This window comes from Rhineura floridana, chromosome 1, assembly GCF_030035675.1.
Source record: "Rhineura floridana isolate rRhiFlo1 chromosome 1, rRhiFlo1.hap2, whole genome shotgun sequence".
Taxonomy (NCBI): Eukaryota; Metazoa; Chordata; class Lepidosauria; order Squamata; family Rhineuridae; genus Rhineura; species Rhineura floridana.
Genome location: NC_084480.1, coordinates 131,120,028 through 131,136,995, shown reverse-complemented (window position 1 = coordinate 131,136,995; position 16,968 = coordinate 131,120,028). Strand labels below are relative to the sequence as shown.

General features: G+C 42.4%; 1 protein-coding gene across 7 annotated transcripts in view; it reads left to right on the top strand.

The window, feature by feature from the left end:
* SUSD1 (sushi domain containing 1) overlaps positions 1-16,968 on the top strand; it is an 82,536-nt gene that overhangs the window by 32,633 nt on the left and 32,935 nt on the right. For all 7 annotated transcript variants that reach the window (XM_061632299.1, XM_061632262.1, XM_061632309.1 and 4 more), the window contains 4 exons: positions 8,514-8,602; positions 9,754-9,940; positions 13,333-13,426; positions 15,136-15,394. In XM_061632299.1, coding sequence (XP_061488283.1) covers positions 8,514-8,602; positions 9,754-9,940; positions 13,333-13,426; positions 15,136-15,394 — 629 coding nt within the window. The remainder of the gene's footprint in view (positions 1-8,513; positions 8,603-9,753; positions 9,941-13,332; positions 13,427-15,135; positions 15,395-16,968) is intronic.

Below are 16,968 nucleotides of genomic sequence, written 5' to 3'. Positions count from 1 at the left end.
GTATCCAAAATGCAACACGAGATAGTGCTGGAAGATGAGACCCCCAGGTCAGAAGGCACTCACTGAGCTACTGGGGAAGAACAAAGTACAAGTAAAAGTAGCACTGTGACTATTGATGCAGCTGGGTCAAAGCCAAAAGGAAGCCCAGAGGCTGATGCACACAGATGTGAAAGGAGAGTCCAGAGTTGTACGAGGCATACAACAGGAACCTGGAATGTGAGAAGCATGAACCAGGGAAAGTTAGAAATTGTCAAGCAAGAAATGGAATGTATCAACATTACTTTACAGTAGGGCCCCACTCATACGGCAGGTTATGTTCTGGACCCCTGCTGTAAAGCGAAAGCCGCTGTAAAGCGGAACCCATTGAATAGAGTGGTGCGCGATACCCGAAAACTGCTGTAAAAGCGGAACAAGCGCCATATGAGTGGGACTTTAGTCTAATTGAGACCACTTTATTAGCGAAGCGCTGTAAAGCGGGGCCCTACTGTACTTGGCGTGAGTGAATTAAAATGGACAGGAATGGGACATTTTCAATCAGGCAACTACAAAATATTTTATGCAGGAAATGAGAAATTAAGAACAAACGGGGTTGCTTTAACAGTGAGAAGTGATGTAGCAAAAACAATTAAGAGCTATAACACAAAGTCTGAGCGAGTGATATCAATGAGATTTAACGGGAAACCTATTAACATAACCATCATCCAAGTCTATGTTGCAACGGCAAACGCAGAAGAAGAGGAATTGGAGAGATTTTAGGCAGAAGTACAGGAAGAAATTGATCACACACCAAAACAAGATGTTCTGATAATCATGGGGGGCTGGAATACAAACGTAGGGAACAGAGAAGAACTAGGAATTGTGGGGAAATGGGAGTTAGGAGATAGAAATGAAGCAGGAGAAACTTACCAAATTCTGTGAAGCCAATAATTTGTTTCTCACAAACAAATTTTTTGAACAGTGGAAAAGACGACTGTACACGTGGACATCACCAAATAGTCAATATAGGAATCAAATTGATTATATGATTGGTAGCAGAAGATGGAGACGTTCCATACTTTCTGTGAAAATAAGACCAGGAGCAGATTGTGGTACAGATCATGAACTGGTCATATCGAACATCAGAGTAAAGCTAAAGAAGAAGAACAAAGCAATCATAATGCCAAAATACAATTTAAATAACATCCCAGAAGAATATAAAGATCAAATAAGGAACAGATTTGAGGCTTTAAACTTACTTGACGGAGAACCAGAGTGAAGTCAGAGACATGATCAGGGAAGAATGCAAAAAAACAACACCTCTAGTTAAAAAGAGAGAAAGACCTCAATGGATGACTGACAAAACTCTTAAAATGGTTAAAGAGAGAAGGAAAGCAAATGCAAAAGCAAAAACAAAACTTGGTTAGAACCCTAAATACAACAATACAGCAACTAGTATTATTTATTTATTTATTTTATTTTATTCGATTTCTATACCGCCCACAGCCCGAAGGCTCTCAGGGCGGTGCACAACATAGGATAAAATACAATAGAATCACAAAAACAGTAAAAGCATACATATTAAACAATTAAACGACCTGATATACATTAAAAACTAAAAGATAGATTAAAATGCCTGGGAGAATAAAAAGGTTTTAACCTGGCGCATAAAAGATAAAAGTGTAGGCGCCAGGCGCACCTTATCGGAGAGACTGTTCCATAATTCGGGGGCAACCACCGAAAAGGCCCTAGATCTTGTTACAACCCTCCGAGCTTCTCTGCGAGTCGGAACTCGGAGGAGGGCCTTAGATGTTGAACGTAGTGAACGGGTAGGTTCATATCGGGAGAGGCGTTCCGCTAGGTATTGTGGTCCCGCGCCGTGTAAGGCTTTATAAGTCAAAACTAGCACTTTGAATTTGGCCCGGAAACAGATAGGTAGCCAGTGCAAATGACCCAGAACAGGTGTTATATGTGCGGACCGCCTAGTCCTCGTCAACAGTCTAGCTGCTGCGTTTTGCACTAGCTGTAGTTTCCGAACTGTCTTCAAAGGCAGCCCCATGTAGAGCGCATTGCAGTAATCCAATCTAGAGGTTACCAGAGCATGTACAACTGAAGCGAGGTCGTCGCTTTCCAGATAGGGACGTAGCTGGGCTACCAACCGAAGGTGGTAGAACGCATTCCGTGCCACCGAGGCCACCTGCTCCTCGAGAGACAGGAATGGATCGAAAAGAACCCCCAAGCTACGAACCTGTTCTTTCAGGGTGAGTGTAACCCCATCTAGAACAGGTTGAACATCCACCATCTGGTCAGAGAAGGCGCTCACCAACAGCGTCTCAGTCTTGTCAGGATTGAGCCTCAGTTTATTTATTTATTTATTTATTTATTTATTTATTTATTTATTTATTTATTAAACTTATATACCGCCCGACTAGCAATAGCTCTCTGGGCGGTGAACATCAAAAAATACAATAAAATTACACAATCTAATAGAACAAAGTATATAAAAACTACACTCTAAAATCAGATACAACAGTTTAAAATTAAGTCGACTTAAATTAAAATGCCTCAGAGAAGAGGAAGGTTTTAACATGGCACCAAAAAGATGATAATGTCGGCGCCAAACGCACCTCCTCGGGGAGACTATTCCATAGTTCGGGGGCCACCACTGAGAAGGCCCTAGATCTTGTCACCACTCTCCGGGCCTCCCTATGGGTCGGGACCCGGAGGAGGGCCTTCGTAGTAGACCGTAGTGTACGGGCCGGTGCATATCGGGAGAGGCGTTCCGACAGGTATCGTGGTCCCGCGCCGTATAAGGCTTTATAGGTTAGTACCAACACTTTGAATCTAGCTCTCATCCAGTCCATTATCGCGGCCAGGCAACGGTTCAGCACATTAACAGCCTCACCTGAAGAAGATGAAAAGGAGAAATAGAGTTGCGTGTCATCAGCATACTGGTGACAACGCACTCCAAAGCTCCTGATGACCGCACCCAGCGGCTTCATGTAGATGTTAAAAAGCATAGGGGACAGGACCGATCCCTGCGGGACTCCACAATGGAGAGTCCAGGGTGTCGAACAATGCTCCCCAAGCCCTACCCTCTGGAGACGGTCCACCAAGTAGGAGCGGAGCCACTGCCAAGCAGTACCTCCAACTCCCAACTCCGTGAGTCTCCCCAGAAGGATACCATGGTCGATGGTATCAAAAGCAGCTGAGAGATCAAGGAGAATCAACAGAGTAACACTCCCTCTGTCCCTCTCCCGGCATAGGTCATCGTACAGGGCGACCAAGGCTGTTTCAGTGCCAAAACCGGGCCTAAAACCAGATTGAAACGGATCTAGATAATCGGTTTCATCCAAGAGCACCTGGAGCAGGGACAAAGAGAACTATTACAATAGTTATTTTATAGAAATAGAAGAGGATAACAAAAAGGGTAGAACAAGAGCCCTATTCCAAAAGATTAGAGAAATGAAAGGGAAATTTAAACCAAGAATAGGGATGTTGAATAATCAACAGGAATACACTGACGACTGAGGTAAAGTAAAAGGAAGATGGAAGCAATACACAGAAGAACTATATAAAAGAGATTCAAGGATGACGTTCATTCACAGAGGAACCATATGATGAAAAACCAGAAAGTTTAGAATGTGAGGTGAAAGTTGCTCTTAAAATACTTGGAAGAAACAAATCACCAGGAACAGATGGGAGACCAATAGAGTTGCTACAAGGTACTGAGACTGAATCTGTATTTATGTAACTTTAAGGTTGACAACGCGGGCATTGAACTTATCAAGGATTATCAATACCTTGGCACAGTCATTAACCAAAATGGAGACAATAGTCAAAAAATCAGAAGGCTAGGACTGGGGGGGGGGGGCAGCTATGAGAGAACTAGAAAAGGTCCTCAAATGCAAAAATGTATCACTGAACACCAAAGTCAGGATCATTCAGACCATGGTATTCCTGATCTGATTCCTGTGTATGGCACGTGTAGTTCCTGCGCAGGGTGAGAGCCTGTGCAGTGAACTGAACATTAGGAAAAAGTTGCCAGATGCCTTCAGAGTGAGAGTCTGCAAGTGGCAGAAGGCTGGCCCTCCCTGGGTGTGAGACAGGGGGAGGAGTAGATGTGCCCTGTATGAAAGATATTGAGTGAATCTGACTGTTCCCAATTCTCTCAGAGGCCTACTGGGATAACTGGTTCACATAGGTTTAGTTGGTGAGCTCTTGTTGTGTCCATATCAGTGTTTAGGAGGAGTCTTAGTAAGGAGGAACATGGGTGATGCCACCCCAATTTCAGTGATCATGGATATTGGGAGGTATACCCATGGGCAGGGGGTGAGCTTCATAGAAGATGAGGGCAAGGCTATCTGTGCCTTGTTCCTCACTCCCATCCTTTTCATGGACGGGTTCCTTGTTGCTTATCTGCTGTGCCCACCAGCCTGTGTGTGTTGTTTAATGCCAGATTGGTTCACAATAAGACCACACTCATCCATGATTTGATCATGGATGAAAGTGCTGATTTGGTGCGCATTACTGAGACCTGGGTGGGTGAGCTGGGAAGAGTTGATCTGATTTAGCTTTGCCCACCTGGATACTTGGTGCAACACCAGCACATGCAGCAAGGACCGGGGGGGGGGAGTTGCAGTAGTCTACAGAACTTCCATCTCTGTCACCAGGAAATCGCTCTGCCTTGGAGCTGGCTGTGAGAGCCTGCACCTGGTGTCAGGCCAAGAAGACACTAAACTACTGCTGGTATACCATCCACCCTGCTGCCTGGCAGCTTCTCTGACCGAGCTGGCAGAGGCTGTCTCGGCTGTGGTATTGGAGAAGCCCCGAACGATAGTCCTGAGTGGTTTCAAAGTCCATTATGAGGATGCCTCTAGTGTTCCGGCTTGGGACTTCATGGCCTCCATGACAACCATGGGGCTGTCTCAAGGTGTCACTGGCTTGATGCATAAGGCAGGGCACCCGCTCGACTTGGTTTTCCTCCATATGGAGGAAGGGGTGTTCTGGAGAAAGGGAGGGTGGATGTCACCCTATTGTCATGGTCAGACCACTTCCTGGTGAAGTTTAGATTTATGGCTCGATCCTCCCCTGCAAGGGTGGTGGACTGATTAAGATGGTGCACTCCTGGACACTAATGAAATCCACTGGATTCCTGAATGCCCTGGGGGAGTTCCCAGTAAACAGAGCAGGTAATCCTGTTGAAGCCCTTGTCATGCTGTGGAACAGCAAGGTGCATTGGGTTCTTAACATGGTTGCCCCTGAGCTCCCTCTCTGGCGTTGCGGAACTCGGTTTGGACCTTGGTACACCAGTGAACTAAGGGCAATGAAACAGGCTGGACGATGTCTAGGGCGTAAGTGATGAAAGACATGCTGCGAGGCTGATTGGGCATGAGTAAAACATCATAATCATGCCTACTGTGTGGTGGTGAGGGTGGCGAAGAAGGCCCACTTCTCTGCCACCATCACATCCTCCAGTGGAGCTTTTCCATATTGTCAGGGGTCTGTTGACATCAGCTCCAGGAAATGGAGTTTTAGACCCTTTGGAGGCCCAGTGTAAATTATTTGCAAGGCACTTGTCCCTGGAAAACTGGTGGAAAGTATTATTAAAGCTAGATTAACTAAGCACATAGAAGAAAAAGCCTTGCTGAAGCAGAGCCAGCATGGCTTCTGCAAGGGAAAGTCCTGTCTCAGTAACCTACTAGAATTCTTTGAGAGTGTCAACAAGCATATAGATAGAGGTGATCCAGTAGACATAGTGTACTTAGACTTCAAAAAGCATTTGACAAGGTACCTCACCAAAGACTTCTGAGGAAGCTTAGCAGTCATGGAATAAGAGGAGAGGTCCTCTTGTGGATAAGGAATTGGTTAAGAAGCAGAAAGCAGAGAGTAGGAATAAACGGGCAGTTCTCCCAATGGAGGGCTGTAGAAAGTGGAGTCCCTCAAGGATCAGTATTGGGACCTGTACTTTTCAACTTGTTCATTAATGACCTAGAATTAGGAGTGAGCAGTGAAGTGGCCAAGTTTGCTGATGACACTAAATTGTTCAGGGTTGTTAAAACAAAAAGAGATTGCGAAGAGCTCCAAAAAGACCTCTCCAAACTGAGTGAATGGGCGGAAAAATGGCAAATGCAATTCAATATAAACAAGTGTAAAATTATGCATATTGGAGCAAAAAATCTGAATTTCACATATACGCTCATGGGGTCTGAACTGGCGGTGACCGACCAGGAGAGAGACCTCGGGGTTGTAGTGGACAGCACGATGAAAATGTCGACCCAGTGTGCGGCAGCTGTGAAAAAGGCAAATTCCATGCTAGCGATAATTAGGAAAGGTATTGAAAATAAAACAGTCGATATCATAATGCCGTTGTATAAATCTATGGTGCAGCCGCATTTGGAATACTGTGTACAGTTCTGGTCGCCTCATCTCAAAAAGGATATTATAGAGTTGGAAAAGGTTCAGAAGAGAGCAACCAGAATGATCAAGGGGATGGAGCGACTCCCTTACGAGGAAAGGTTGCAGCATTTGGGGCTTTTTAGTTTAGAGAAAAGGCCGGTCAAGGGAGACATGATAGAAGTGTATAAAATTATGCATGGCATTGAGAAAGTGGATAGAGAAAAGTTCTTCTCCCTCTCTCATAATACTAGAACTTGTGGACATTCAAAGAAGCTGAATGTTGGAAGATTCAGGACAGACAAAAGGAAGTACTTCTTTACTCAGCGCATAGTTAAACTATGGAATTTGCTTCCACGAGATGCAGTAATGGCCACCAGCTTGGATGGCTTTAAAAGAAGATTAGACAAATTCATGGAGGACAGGGCTATCAATGGCTACTGGCTGTGATGGCTGTGCTCTGCCACCCTAGTCAGAGGCAGCATGCTTCTGAAAACCAGTTGGCGGAAGCCTCAGGAGGGGAGAGTGTTCTTGCACTCGGGTCCTGCTTGCGGGCTTCCCCCAGGCACCTGGTTGGCCACTGTGAGAATGGGGTGCTGGACTAGATGGGCCACTGGCCTGATCCAGCAGGCTCTTCTTATGTTCTTATGTTCACTTTGAGGGTAAAGTTGCTCATCTCTGTAGCAATCTTGATGCCGTGTCCTCATCTACTGTCCCCAGTGAGGTGTCCAGTGCAACATTGCTGCAACTTCTTGGGATTGGTTTCAGTTGATGCAGCCTGATGACATGGACAAGGTGCTTGCAACGATATGGCCAGCAACATGTCCTCTCTACCCTTGCCCTTCTTGGCTTATTAAAGCTTGCCAAGGGGGGTTGACCAAATGGATCCGGGGTGTGGTCAACGCATCGTTGCAGGAGGGAGTGGTTCCAGCCTATGAATCGGTGATCTCCAATAGCATCTGTCATGAACCATCCTGTTCAGATCTTGTAAGTTCAGGTCTGTGGCTTCCTTTATGGAATCAATCCATCTCTTGTTTGGTCTTCCTCTTTTTCTACTCCCTTCTGTTTTGCTTTTTTAAATAAGATGTTTTTAAACCTTTTTTTTTAATAAAACTGTTTTTAAACGTGTTTTATTTTAATATGTTTTTAAGGATGGTTTGTTGTAATATATTTTATAGTCTGTTTTTATGATCTTTTAGTAGTGCTTTTGTTTGCTGCCCTGGGCTCCTACTGGGAGGAAGGGCAGGATATACATCCAAAAAATAAACGATAAATAAACAATAGTGAATTAATGAAAAATTTGGTACCAAACCTAAATTGGGTGGAATTCTAGCATGTCTCTATTCTAGAGTCAAGGACGCTGAAGGAAATATGCAGAGTAGGACTGTAGATGCAGAATGAAAAATGGAAATGGACTGCCTTCAAGTCGATTCTGACTTATGGCGACCCTATGAACAGGGTTTTCATGGTAAGCGGTATTCAGAGGGTATTTACCATTGCCTTCCTCTGAGGCTGAGAGGCAGTGACTGGTCCAAGGTCACCCAGTGAGCTTCATGGCTATGTGGGGATTCGAACCCTGGTCTCCTAGGTTGTAGTCCAGCACACTAACCACTACGCTATACTGCCTCTCTATGCAGAATGAGTTTTAAGGAAAAGGGAAGAGGAGAATGAAATTGAGGCAAGAGCAGGTTAATGTGAGAGGGATCACTGAAGAATCCCCACTGCACTTAAGGACATGAAGAGAGGAGGGACAGCAGAGTGCTTTAAAGGCTGACCAAGAGACAAGGTTGCTAAAGTAAGTTGATCAATGGGCGAAGAGGCAAGCGTGAGCAGGACTAGAGGAAAACTGCCTATAGGGCTTAGAGACATGAGGGACTTTGTACTTTGGGGCAGGAAGGAAGTGGGCAAGAAAGGGAGGGAGCCAAAAAACAATGGGGTTGCAGATTTGTACCCCTACAGGAATTATGCCAGCTGTGTCTTCTTGTAGTAGCATTGTGACCTGGCAAAACAAAAACCAATTCAGATTTGATCAAACCAGACAGTTCTTTGATTGCAGGCTTCTGCTTTTATTCGTTAGTGTTGTATTATCTGTTGTTATTAGGAAAATAACGAGTTGCAGTGCCTCCCCTCTTTTTCTCCAGAAAAGAAGGTTGTAATGAGCAACATCACCATATTTAATGACACCTGTATTAAATGGAAAAGAGAATCACTGTCTGAGGAAAACTACGTGGTAAGCGATGCATAATTTCTGTTTGCAAAGGGCACTACTAGAATTAAAGCTGGAGGCAGACTCTTTTTTTCTCTTTTTTTAGAGTGTTAGCAGTGCAAGAGTCTGCATCTTTACTGGAATTGTTTGTAGATTTTTTAATAGAAGTTTTAATTGTTTCATTGCTTGTATATTTGCTGCCTGGGCTCCTTTGTGAGGAAGAGCAGGATATGCATTTAATAAATAAGAGGCATTGTGGCCTGTGATGTGTATGTTCATCCCATTATAGTCTCTGATACATGGCTTTTACAGATTTTGGTTGTCTTTCAAAACTCTGATCAGAGACAACAGTGGAACACAAGTAATGGTGCGTATTTATTCAAGAAGGGCAATGATGCCTCTGTCACAGGGGTGGGAACCGTTTGGGCTGTCTCAGGCTGCATCTCTCAGCAGCCTTACTTCATACCCTCCTTCAGTATTTTTGCCTGGCTGGAATGTGCTCTTGAACGTTAGCAGACTAAAATACTTTGCAGACACTGATAGCGTGCAGATTTGTAAGAAAACGTCTGTATTTTGGTGAGTAAATTTTGTGCTGTAGATTCTTACTTGCAACATACTTTGAAGTAGATTATGTGGATCTTGCAGACATGACATTTAGATTCTCATTGGGTGTCAGGGCTGCAGCCATGGAGGTTATCTGTTCCTCTCATTAATATTCAGGCCCAGGCAAGCGGCAGGTGGGAATAAGATGGCAGAGGTGGTCCTGGGGTGGTAGAATGGATTGTACCATTTCAGACTGCAAGTGGGAAATCACATTTTTGACAGACCCCTACCATAAAAGTCACTTTACAAATACAAAGCTAGTAGAGCAGGAAGCAGGTTTTCCATTTTCCGGGACCATTTTACAGTGGGGCAACATTCAAAAGTGATGTTCCGCCACCCCATAATCTATTCTGTCACTTACTTTTCATTTTATTCTGGTGCTCATCTGCTCATGTAAACCTAACCTTAGTAGTAGGCACTCCAGTAAATGGAGGACCTGCAAATAAAAGAAGCATAATATATTCCACTTTTTTGTTTGCCTGGTGCACTTAAATTTAGGAGGTCCCACTAGCAAATATGTGTTAAATGTCAGAAGTGCTTAATTCATTGCCTTGTTGCACATTTTATTACAGCTTCAAGTACAGGGTCTCCGCTGGTATCAGAAGCAGTTCTGCGATAATATGACTCATAATTTCACCACACATACTCAGAATCCAGAAGTGTGCCTTGACTTACTGCCAGGCACCAATTACACTGTTAATATCTCCACAAGAAATCCAGATCACAGTGCCCTCATCTACATGGAAACCCCAATCACTGGTAAGGCCTTGCTTTGTATTTTTTTTCTTTGTATTTTAGCAAGAACAGAGAAGCAAAAGACAAGGAAGTAACCTCAGTTGCTTCTTATGTCTTGAAGTCTCAGTCTGAAGGAAGTGATTGAACTTACTTCTTTTCCTTTCCCATTCTTGCTAGAGAATCCCCTCTGTTACTGGATCAAATAACTTTATTTTCCACTTACCCTACACCGTGGTGAATTAGCAAAATGTAGAAGATGAAGGGGTGGTGTTTAGTGCTTGTGTTAAGCAAAGTCTTACCTCTTGATGGAGCAAGAGCTAGCTTTGGATGTAAGACACCTAGATTCAAATACATGTTTTTCCAATGACTTGTTGAGGACCAAACTAACTGTGATAATGGCAGGTACATTTAGTTTCACGTGCCTGTCCTGCTTTGAATTGGGGGTGGAAATTCTTACTTTAGCAGTAAAAGAAATGTGGGATAGACTTGCTGAACCCACCCCTGTTCAGTGCCTTACCTCCACTCATTCTGTTGCTCCAGGCACTTTCTCCATTTCATATCCTCCTTATATCAGAACCAGGAACCAGTTGTAGGAGAGATGAGGCCGAAGAGTGGGAAAGTTCAGGTCTCCTCTCCTGTGTGCTCCCACCCCTTGCTTTAGATTTAAATGGGGTAGACACGTCACCGATAGCCCTATCATGCCTGAGTGGCCTTGGGAAAGTTACTTACTATAACTTAGTAGCTTCTCTGTATCATAAACCACAAGTGCGTAGGTGCATCTGACCTGCACTGAATTTACATATGCAACACAAAAATAAGGTGGCAAAATGAAATGTGCTTCTTCTGACTGCAGATGGTGATCACATTTTTGAAGGCCCTTCTTACCTGAAATAATACTACGTACAAAAGTGAAACAGGAAGAGGAACTGGGCTAGAAATTTTCTGCTCAATATCCATAGCACTTCTACATGGATGAATCACATCTGCCCACCAGAGTTTGAAATTATTTAGTGGTCTCTACTATCAGGATTCTACCATATTCATACCAGATTCTTACATATACACCTGTATATGTAAAGCAGGTCCAGGATGACAGTGTGTAGAAGCAATGGGAAAAACCCCATACAAAAGTGAACATATTTTCTTTTTTCATTCCTCTCTCACCGCACAACCAGAACCAAAAGAGATTGAGAAAACAAACCACTGTGTCATTAGCTTAAAAGGCCAATGAATAAAATTTAGATTACTCAAATTATTTATTTCATTTATTAATCGCTTCCCGTGAAACATCCCAAAATGATTAACAATAAAAACATATAAAAATAATTTCAAGTTGTTGCCTGCTTATTAATCAACCAAGCTTAAAGACTGTAGTCCTAGAAAACAATGGGTATAATAAATGACCCTCAACACAAAGGAATTATGTGGACTAGCTAGATAAAAAAACATAAGGCACTGCAAAGGCCTATGCACTGGATGAATGATGAATGATCTTGATACAGAGGAGTTTTTATAAACCACTGAGAATCTAAGAGGAATGGAAGAAGGGCTGAGAAAAAGAAAGTAAAGCATTCGTTAGGATCTTCATTAGGTCTCTGTAGTTGTTTTTAACAACTGCTGTTCTCTAATCTTGAAAATGTTCTTATCTCTCATGCACTATGGAAAGAAGAGTGCTGTCTGCTTAACCAACACAGAGGCAGCCTTTACAAGTTCTTTACATTTTTCCTCCATCTGTAATCATCCACTAGGTGAAGCTGTTTGTCTACAGATAAACTTTCGTTCCTTTTTTGTTGTTATGAAGAAACAAGTTATTTTGTGGTATCTTAACAACTTTAACAGCTACAATGCTTTTTTCTGTCTGCAATGTAGCTGCGCTTAAAACATAACTTTTTATTTTGGCCAATAGTTATGTGCTATATTTCCCAGATGTTATGGATAATTCTATATTTTAAAATAGCTCGTTAAGGAGCCTGCTGCTGCTCTTGACCACCAACTCCTAACCAGATGTAACAGTGCACTGAATTATTCATCTGCCTATATTCAAAGCTTGCACAAAATCTGTGATCATCTCAGAATGATTCATCATCATTGCAGCCATGTATTGTGTCCTGCCAAGCTGCTTGATGCTCCGCCCTTCCCTCTAATTTTTACAGTCCCAGGAAGGCAGCAAGAACAAGAGATATGTTGAACTAGTGCTGGAGTCCCATGCATGTCTGATGGAGTGAGTTCAGTTTAATGGGTCACAGGATGCGCCATGTGTTCTCTATTCCTTTTGCAGCCCATGAGCAGGTAACCTCATAATATTTAAATTACTGATGGTCGGTCTCACTTTGGACTTGTGACATCTAAATTCAAATACCTGCTCTTTGAGTCATGAGGAAGGGATTGGTGGACAAACCACACACTGAGCACAAATGCATGTAACGCAGTCCTGTTGCCAGTTTTTGTAAACAGACACAGCTTGGGGGGGGCATTTTTGCATGGAGAAGCAGTGGGGTGTGTGGTGAAGGGGTGCTTAATCCTTTCCTTGACAGCTTTCCCCCCCTGCAACTTGGACTACTACGTGTCATCTTCCTCCTACAGGGTACCAGTTACATGTTTACCATTGCAAACAAGGTGGGCTAATTTAACTCATGGGTTAAATCATTTAATTTCACAAGATAGAAAGGAAATATTGTTTGTTTATAGAGAATAAATGTTCATAATTTTAGAATCAAATGAATTGCAAAGGTTAAATGAATAAAACAGAAGGCATAAAACAGTAGACAACAACATTTAATCAATTCCATCAGAGCCGTCAATTAAAAAAAACAAGCTGTTGCTTTTCTAAAAAGATTCCACAATTAACTGAGAGCAGACAATTTTTAAAAGAATTCTTAATTTTAATACAAACTTATAAAAATTACAGATGGCAGGCGTAAGCCCTCTGTTCATTATCTTTAAAGCAGACGTTCAAAATGAGCTACTTCACAGGATTGATGTTGAGGGCAAATATTCTTTCAACTTTGGAAGTTCTACTATGGATTTCCCAGCTGGGTGAAATACAGGGATAGTTCATGAGGACCAGGGACACCTTGGTTGTGGTACCAGTTTTAAGGAACACTCTCTTTCCAAGTGTTCCCGCCTAACCCAAACACTGACTGTTTAGGATGCCAGGTGAAAACGTGACGTTTAAAGAAAGGTGTGTAGGCTGAGAGCTTGTTTTAGTCATTTTTATTAATTCTGCTGCTGCGTTGGAGTTATATCCATTTACTTGCTTGTTTTTGTTCTGCTATTTTTGTTTTATCATTGCTGTTGATATTGTCATGGATCTGATTTTGTAAGTTTCTTGGTGAAGAAGAGCACAATATGATTTTTTTTAAAAAAGTAATTAATAATACTGCAATAATAAGAACAATATATGGTTTGCTTTTTAGATCCACCATCCCCAGAAGTAGAATTCATATCAGTACAAGGTTCTGCACCATTATTCAGCCTGAGGAAGGCAGAAGAAAAAAATGGACCAATAAGGTCTCTGGGTTTTATGTTACATATTTTAGACACTCCAAGAACACTCAGTATTTACACTTGACTCTTCTATTTTGAACTTTATCTTGTTAGATTGTTTTGTTCCAAGTCCTTTCAAATTTTATTATAATTCAAAGAATTAGGGAGGGGCCATAGCTCTGTGGTAGAGCATCTGCCTTGCTTACAGAAGTCCCAGGCTCAATCCCTGGCATCTCCAGGTAGGGCTGGAAGAAATTGCTGCCTGAAACCCTGGGGAGTTGCTGCTAGTCAGTGTAGACAATACTGAGCTAGATGGGCCAGTGATCTGACTCTGTATAAGGCAGCTTCCTATGTTCTCATGATTTAAATTCTGCCATATCTGGATTTACTTTCTATCACATATATAGTTCACTGCTTATTGACCCAAACATCCAGTGATCATCCAGAGCACAGAATCTTATGCCACATATGCAAGATCTCATATCCCTTGCATTCTTACTTATTTAATCTAGACAACAAGTAACACTTCTCAGTTCTGTACTTGCAGTTGGTAATAGATTTTAGTCTCCATTTGACCATAAGTAAGCACTCATTCTGTGAGTTCATTAGGATGGGTAAAAGATAATGAGGGATATCTAATCTGCATTTAGTGATCTGGAGATTGCATTTGTGGATTAATCACCTGACTCACTAATGTACTTGGTGGCTTTGCGTATGGTGCTGCCTTTTTTCCTTTTCTCTCTTCCTCTTGTAAAATGGTAGAGACCAGCCTTACAAAGTGTAATTTGAATGGAGGTTTGACGCAGAGATAGAACTAGAAAACGGAACCCAGTCTGGAGCAATGCAAGTGACAAGGCAAGCTAGATTTCCATGGCCTCCTTTGAAGGGAAAAAGTAAAGAGGACTACATGCACACCATACATTTAAAGCATATTAGTTCCCCCAAAGTATCCTGGGAACTGTAGTTTACATTTCACAGAGCTACAATTCCCAGCACCCTTAACAAACTACAGTTCCCAATATCTCTGGAAGAAGTCATGTGCTTTAAATGTATGATGTGTATGCAGCTGAGGTTGCATTTTGCAAGACCGCTGGAATCGGAGCGAGCCTACTTCCCCTAAGAAACTAGATTTATCAAAGGGAGGGGCAGGATTAGTCTTTGCCCTAATGGTGCCTCATAGTACTTTCTCGTGTATAAATGAAAAACTGCCATTAGCTGCTATGGGTTAAGGCAGTACATGTATTATATAAATACCACTAATATCCCAAAATGGCTTCTAGGTGGTTGGTGTATTACCTGCCCTTGATGCTGGTTGCTGCAGCCTCAAACTGAGAGGGATGCGTTAAGATAGATGCAATGCAATTCTTGATGTGGGAAAGCAAAGAGATGCATTTGCATTCTCCAGGGGTCCCTGCTTTATATGTCCCCCTCTTTTCCAATTCCCTACATTAGTAAGTAAGTAAGTAATAAGGTTCCCCAATTACTTGTTCTTTTGCAGATCCAGAGGTCTGAAAAGTATAACCCCAGGTCTCTACTAGGGTTACTGAAGATAGCATAATTTAGGATTACAGGTTTATTTTATTTTACATGCTATAACAAACCATTCAGTGATGGCCCATGATTGAGAGCTTTTAAACAAAGCAGCACTTTGAAGAACATCAATGCAGACATCAAAAGGCACTTGTGTATAAATTACTTCTGACACTACTTGATGCTTTTCTGTCTCCTCCTAGTTCATACCAAGTGATAGTCATTCCCTGGAGTCTACAGTGCAATTTTAATTGCCATTCCTTGACTAGCCTAACCTATTTCAGCAAAGGCACTGACACAGAAGGCTATGTTACAGCAGAAATTCCAGCCAAGGTTGTTGCTGACAACATTTTGGACTTGGCCCTTGGAGACAGACTTTACTATGGAGAATTTTACAACGCTCCCTTGAAACAAGGAAAAGATTATTGTGTTGTACTGAGGACAATCAGTGAATGGAATAAGGTAAGGATGCAGTTCAAAATTCTTCCTGTCCCTTTGTTTGAATAGAATTATATGCATTTATTGGTTTGATTTATAACCCACCATTTAACAGATTCCCAAGGCAGCTTACAAAAAGTTAAACAAATTAAAGCAAGAACACTGAAGTGCAGTCCTATACATATGTTCTCAGAAGTAGGTCTCATTGAGTTAGGAACATAAGAAGCTCCTTATATGAAGTCAGAGCATTGGTCTATCTAGCTCAGTGTTGTCTACACTGACTGGCAGTGGCTCTCCAGGATTGCTCTCCAAGACATTCCCAGCCCTACATTAAGATGCCAGGAATTGAATCTGGGACCTTTTGCGTACAAAGCAGATGCACTACCGCTGCACTATGGTAAAGCTCACTGGTAAAGCATCTGTTTTAGACTCCAGCCAGATGACCATATTATAAAAAAGCAGTGCAAACATAGTCAGTGGAATTAAAAACAAATACCACACAACATAAAAACAATGTACAGAAGGTTAAAAAACTTGGGAAAATTAAAAAAAAAACTGTTTACCTTAGGCTAAAATAACATCAAGATAAGTGCCAGGAAAGCCTTCCTCTGGAGAACAGTTCACAGTCATGGTACTACCACTGTAGCCACCAACCACACAGATGGCAAGGACACCCAAAGAAGGGCCTCTATGGAATCACAAAATCATAGAATAGTAGAGTTGGAAGGGGCCTGTAAGGCCATCGAGTCCAACCCCCTGCTCAATGCAGGAATCCAAATCAAAGCATTTCTGACAGATGGCTGTCCAGCTGCCTCTGGAATGCCTCCAGTGTCAGAGAGCCTACTACCTCTCTAGGTAATTGGTTCCATTGTCGTACGGCTCTAACAGTAAGGAAGTTTTTCCTGATGTCCAGTCAAAATCTGGCTTCCTGCAACTTGAACCCATTATTCCGTGTCCTGCACTCTGGGACGATTGAGAAGAGATCCCGGCCCTCCTCTATGTGACAACCTTTCATGTACTTGAAGAGTGCTATCATATCTCCCCTCAGTCTTCTCTTCTCCAGGCTAAACTTGCCCTGTTCTTTCAGTCTCTCCTCATAGGGCTTTGTTTCCAGTCCCCTGATCATCCTTGTTGCCCTCCTCTGAACCTATTCCAGTTTGTCCGCATCCTTCTTGGAGTGCGTAGACCAGAACTGGATGCAGTACTCAAGATGAGGCCTATTGAAAATCTTACTATTCGTATCGAGACAAGCTGGGCTCCAGGCATCCTAATCCCAAACTGTGAAGGGATTTATAGGGACAAGGTGGTATATTTTAACATAGTGGATCACTTCTATTCCCTGTTTGTCTAGAACAACTTCAACATTTCAAATGAATTCCTCAAGTGTTTGATGTCTAGCTGCTTCAGTACCATAAAGCCCCTAATCTACCAGCCTAAAAATAATATCCAAGTCTACTGTATTCCCTAGATCAAAGTTGAGTTTTCATTTATTGAAATGTTTTCATTTATTGAAATGTTTTCCAAATTCTTTTCAAGTCACTCACCCTTTTCAGATGAAGGAAGCTTAGTAGTAATTTCAGAAATCCTCATCACGTGAA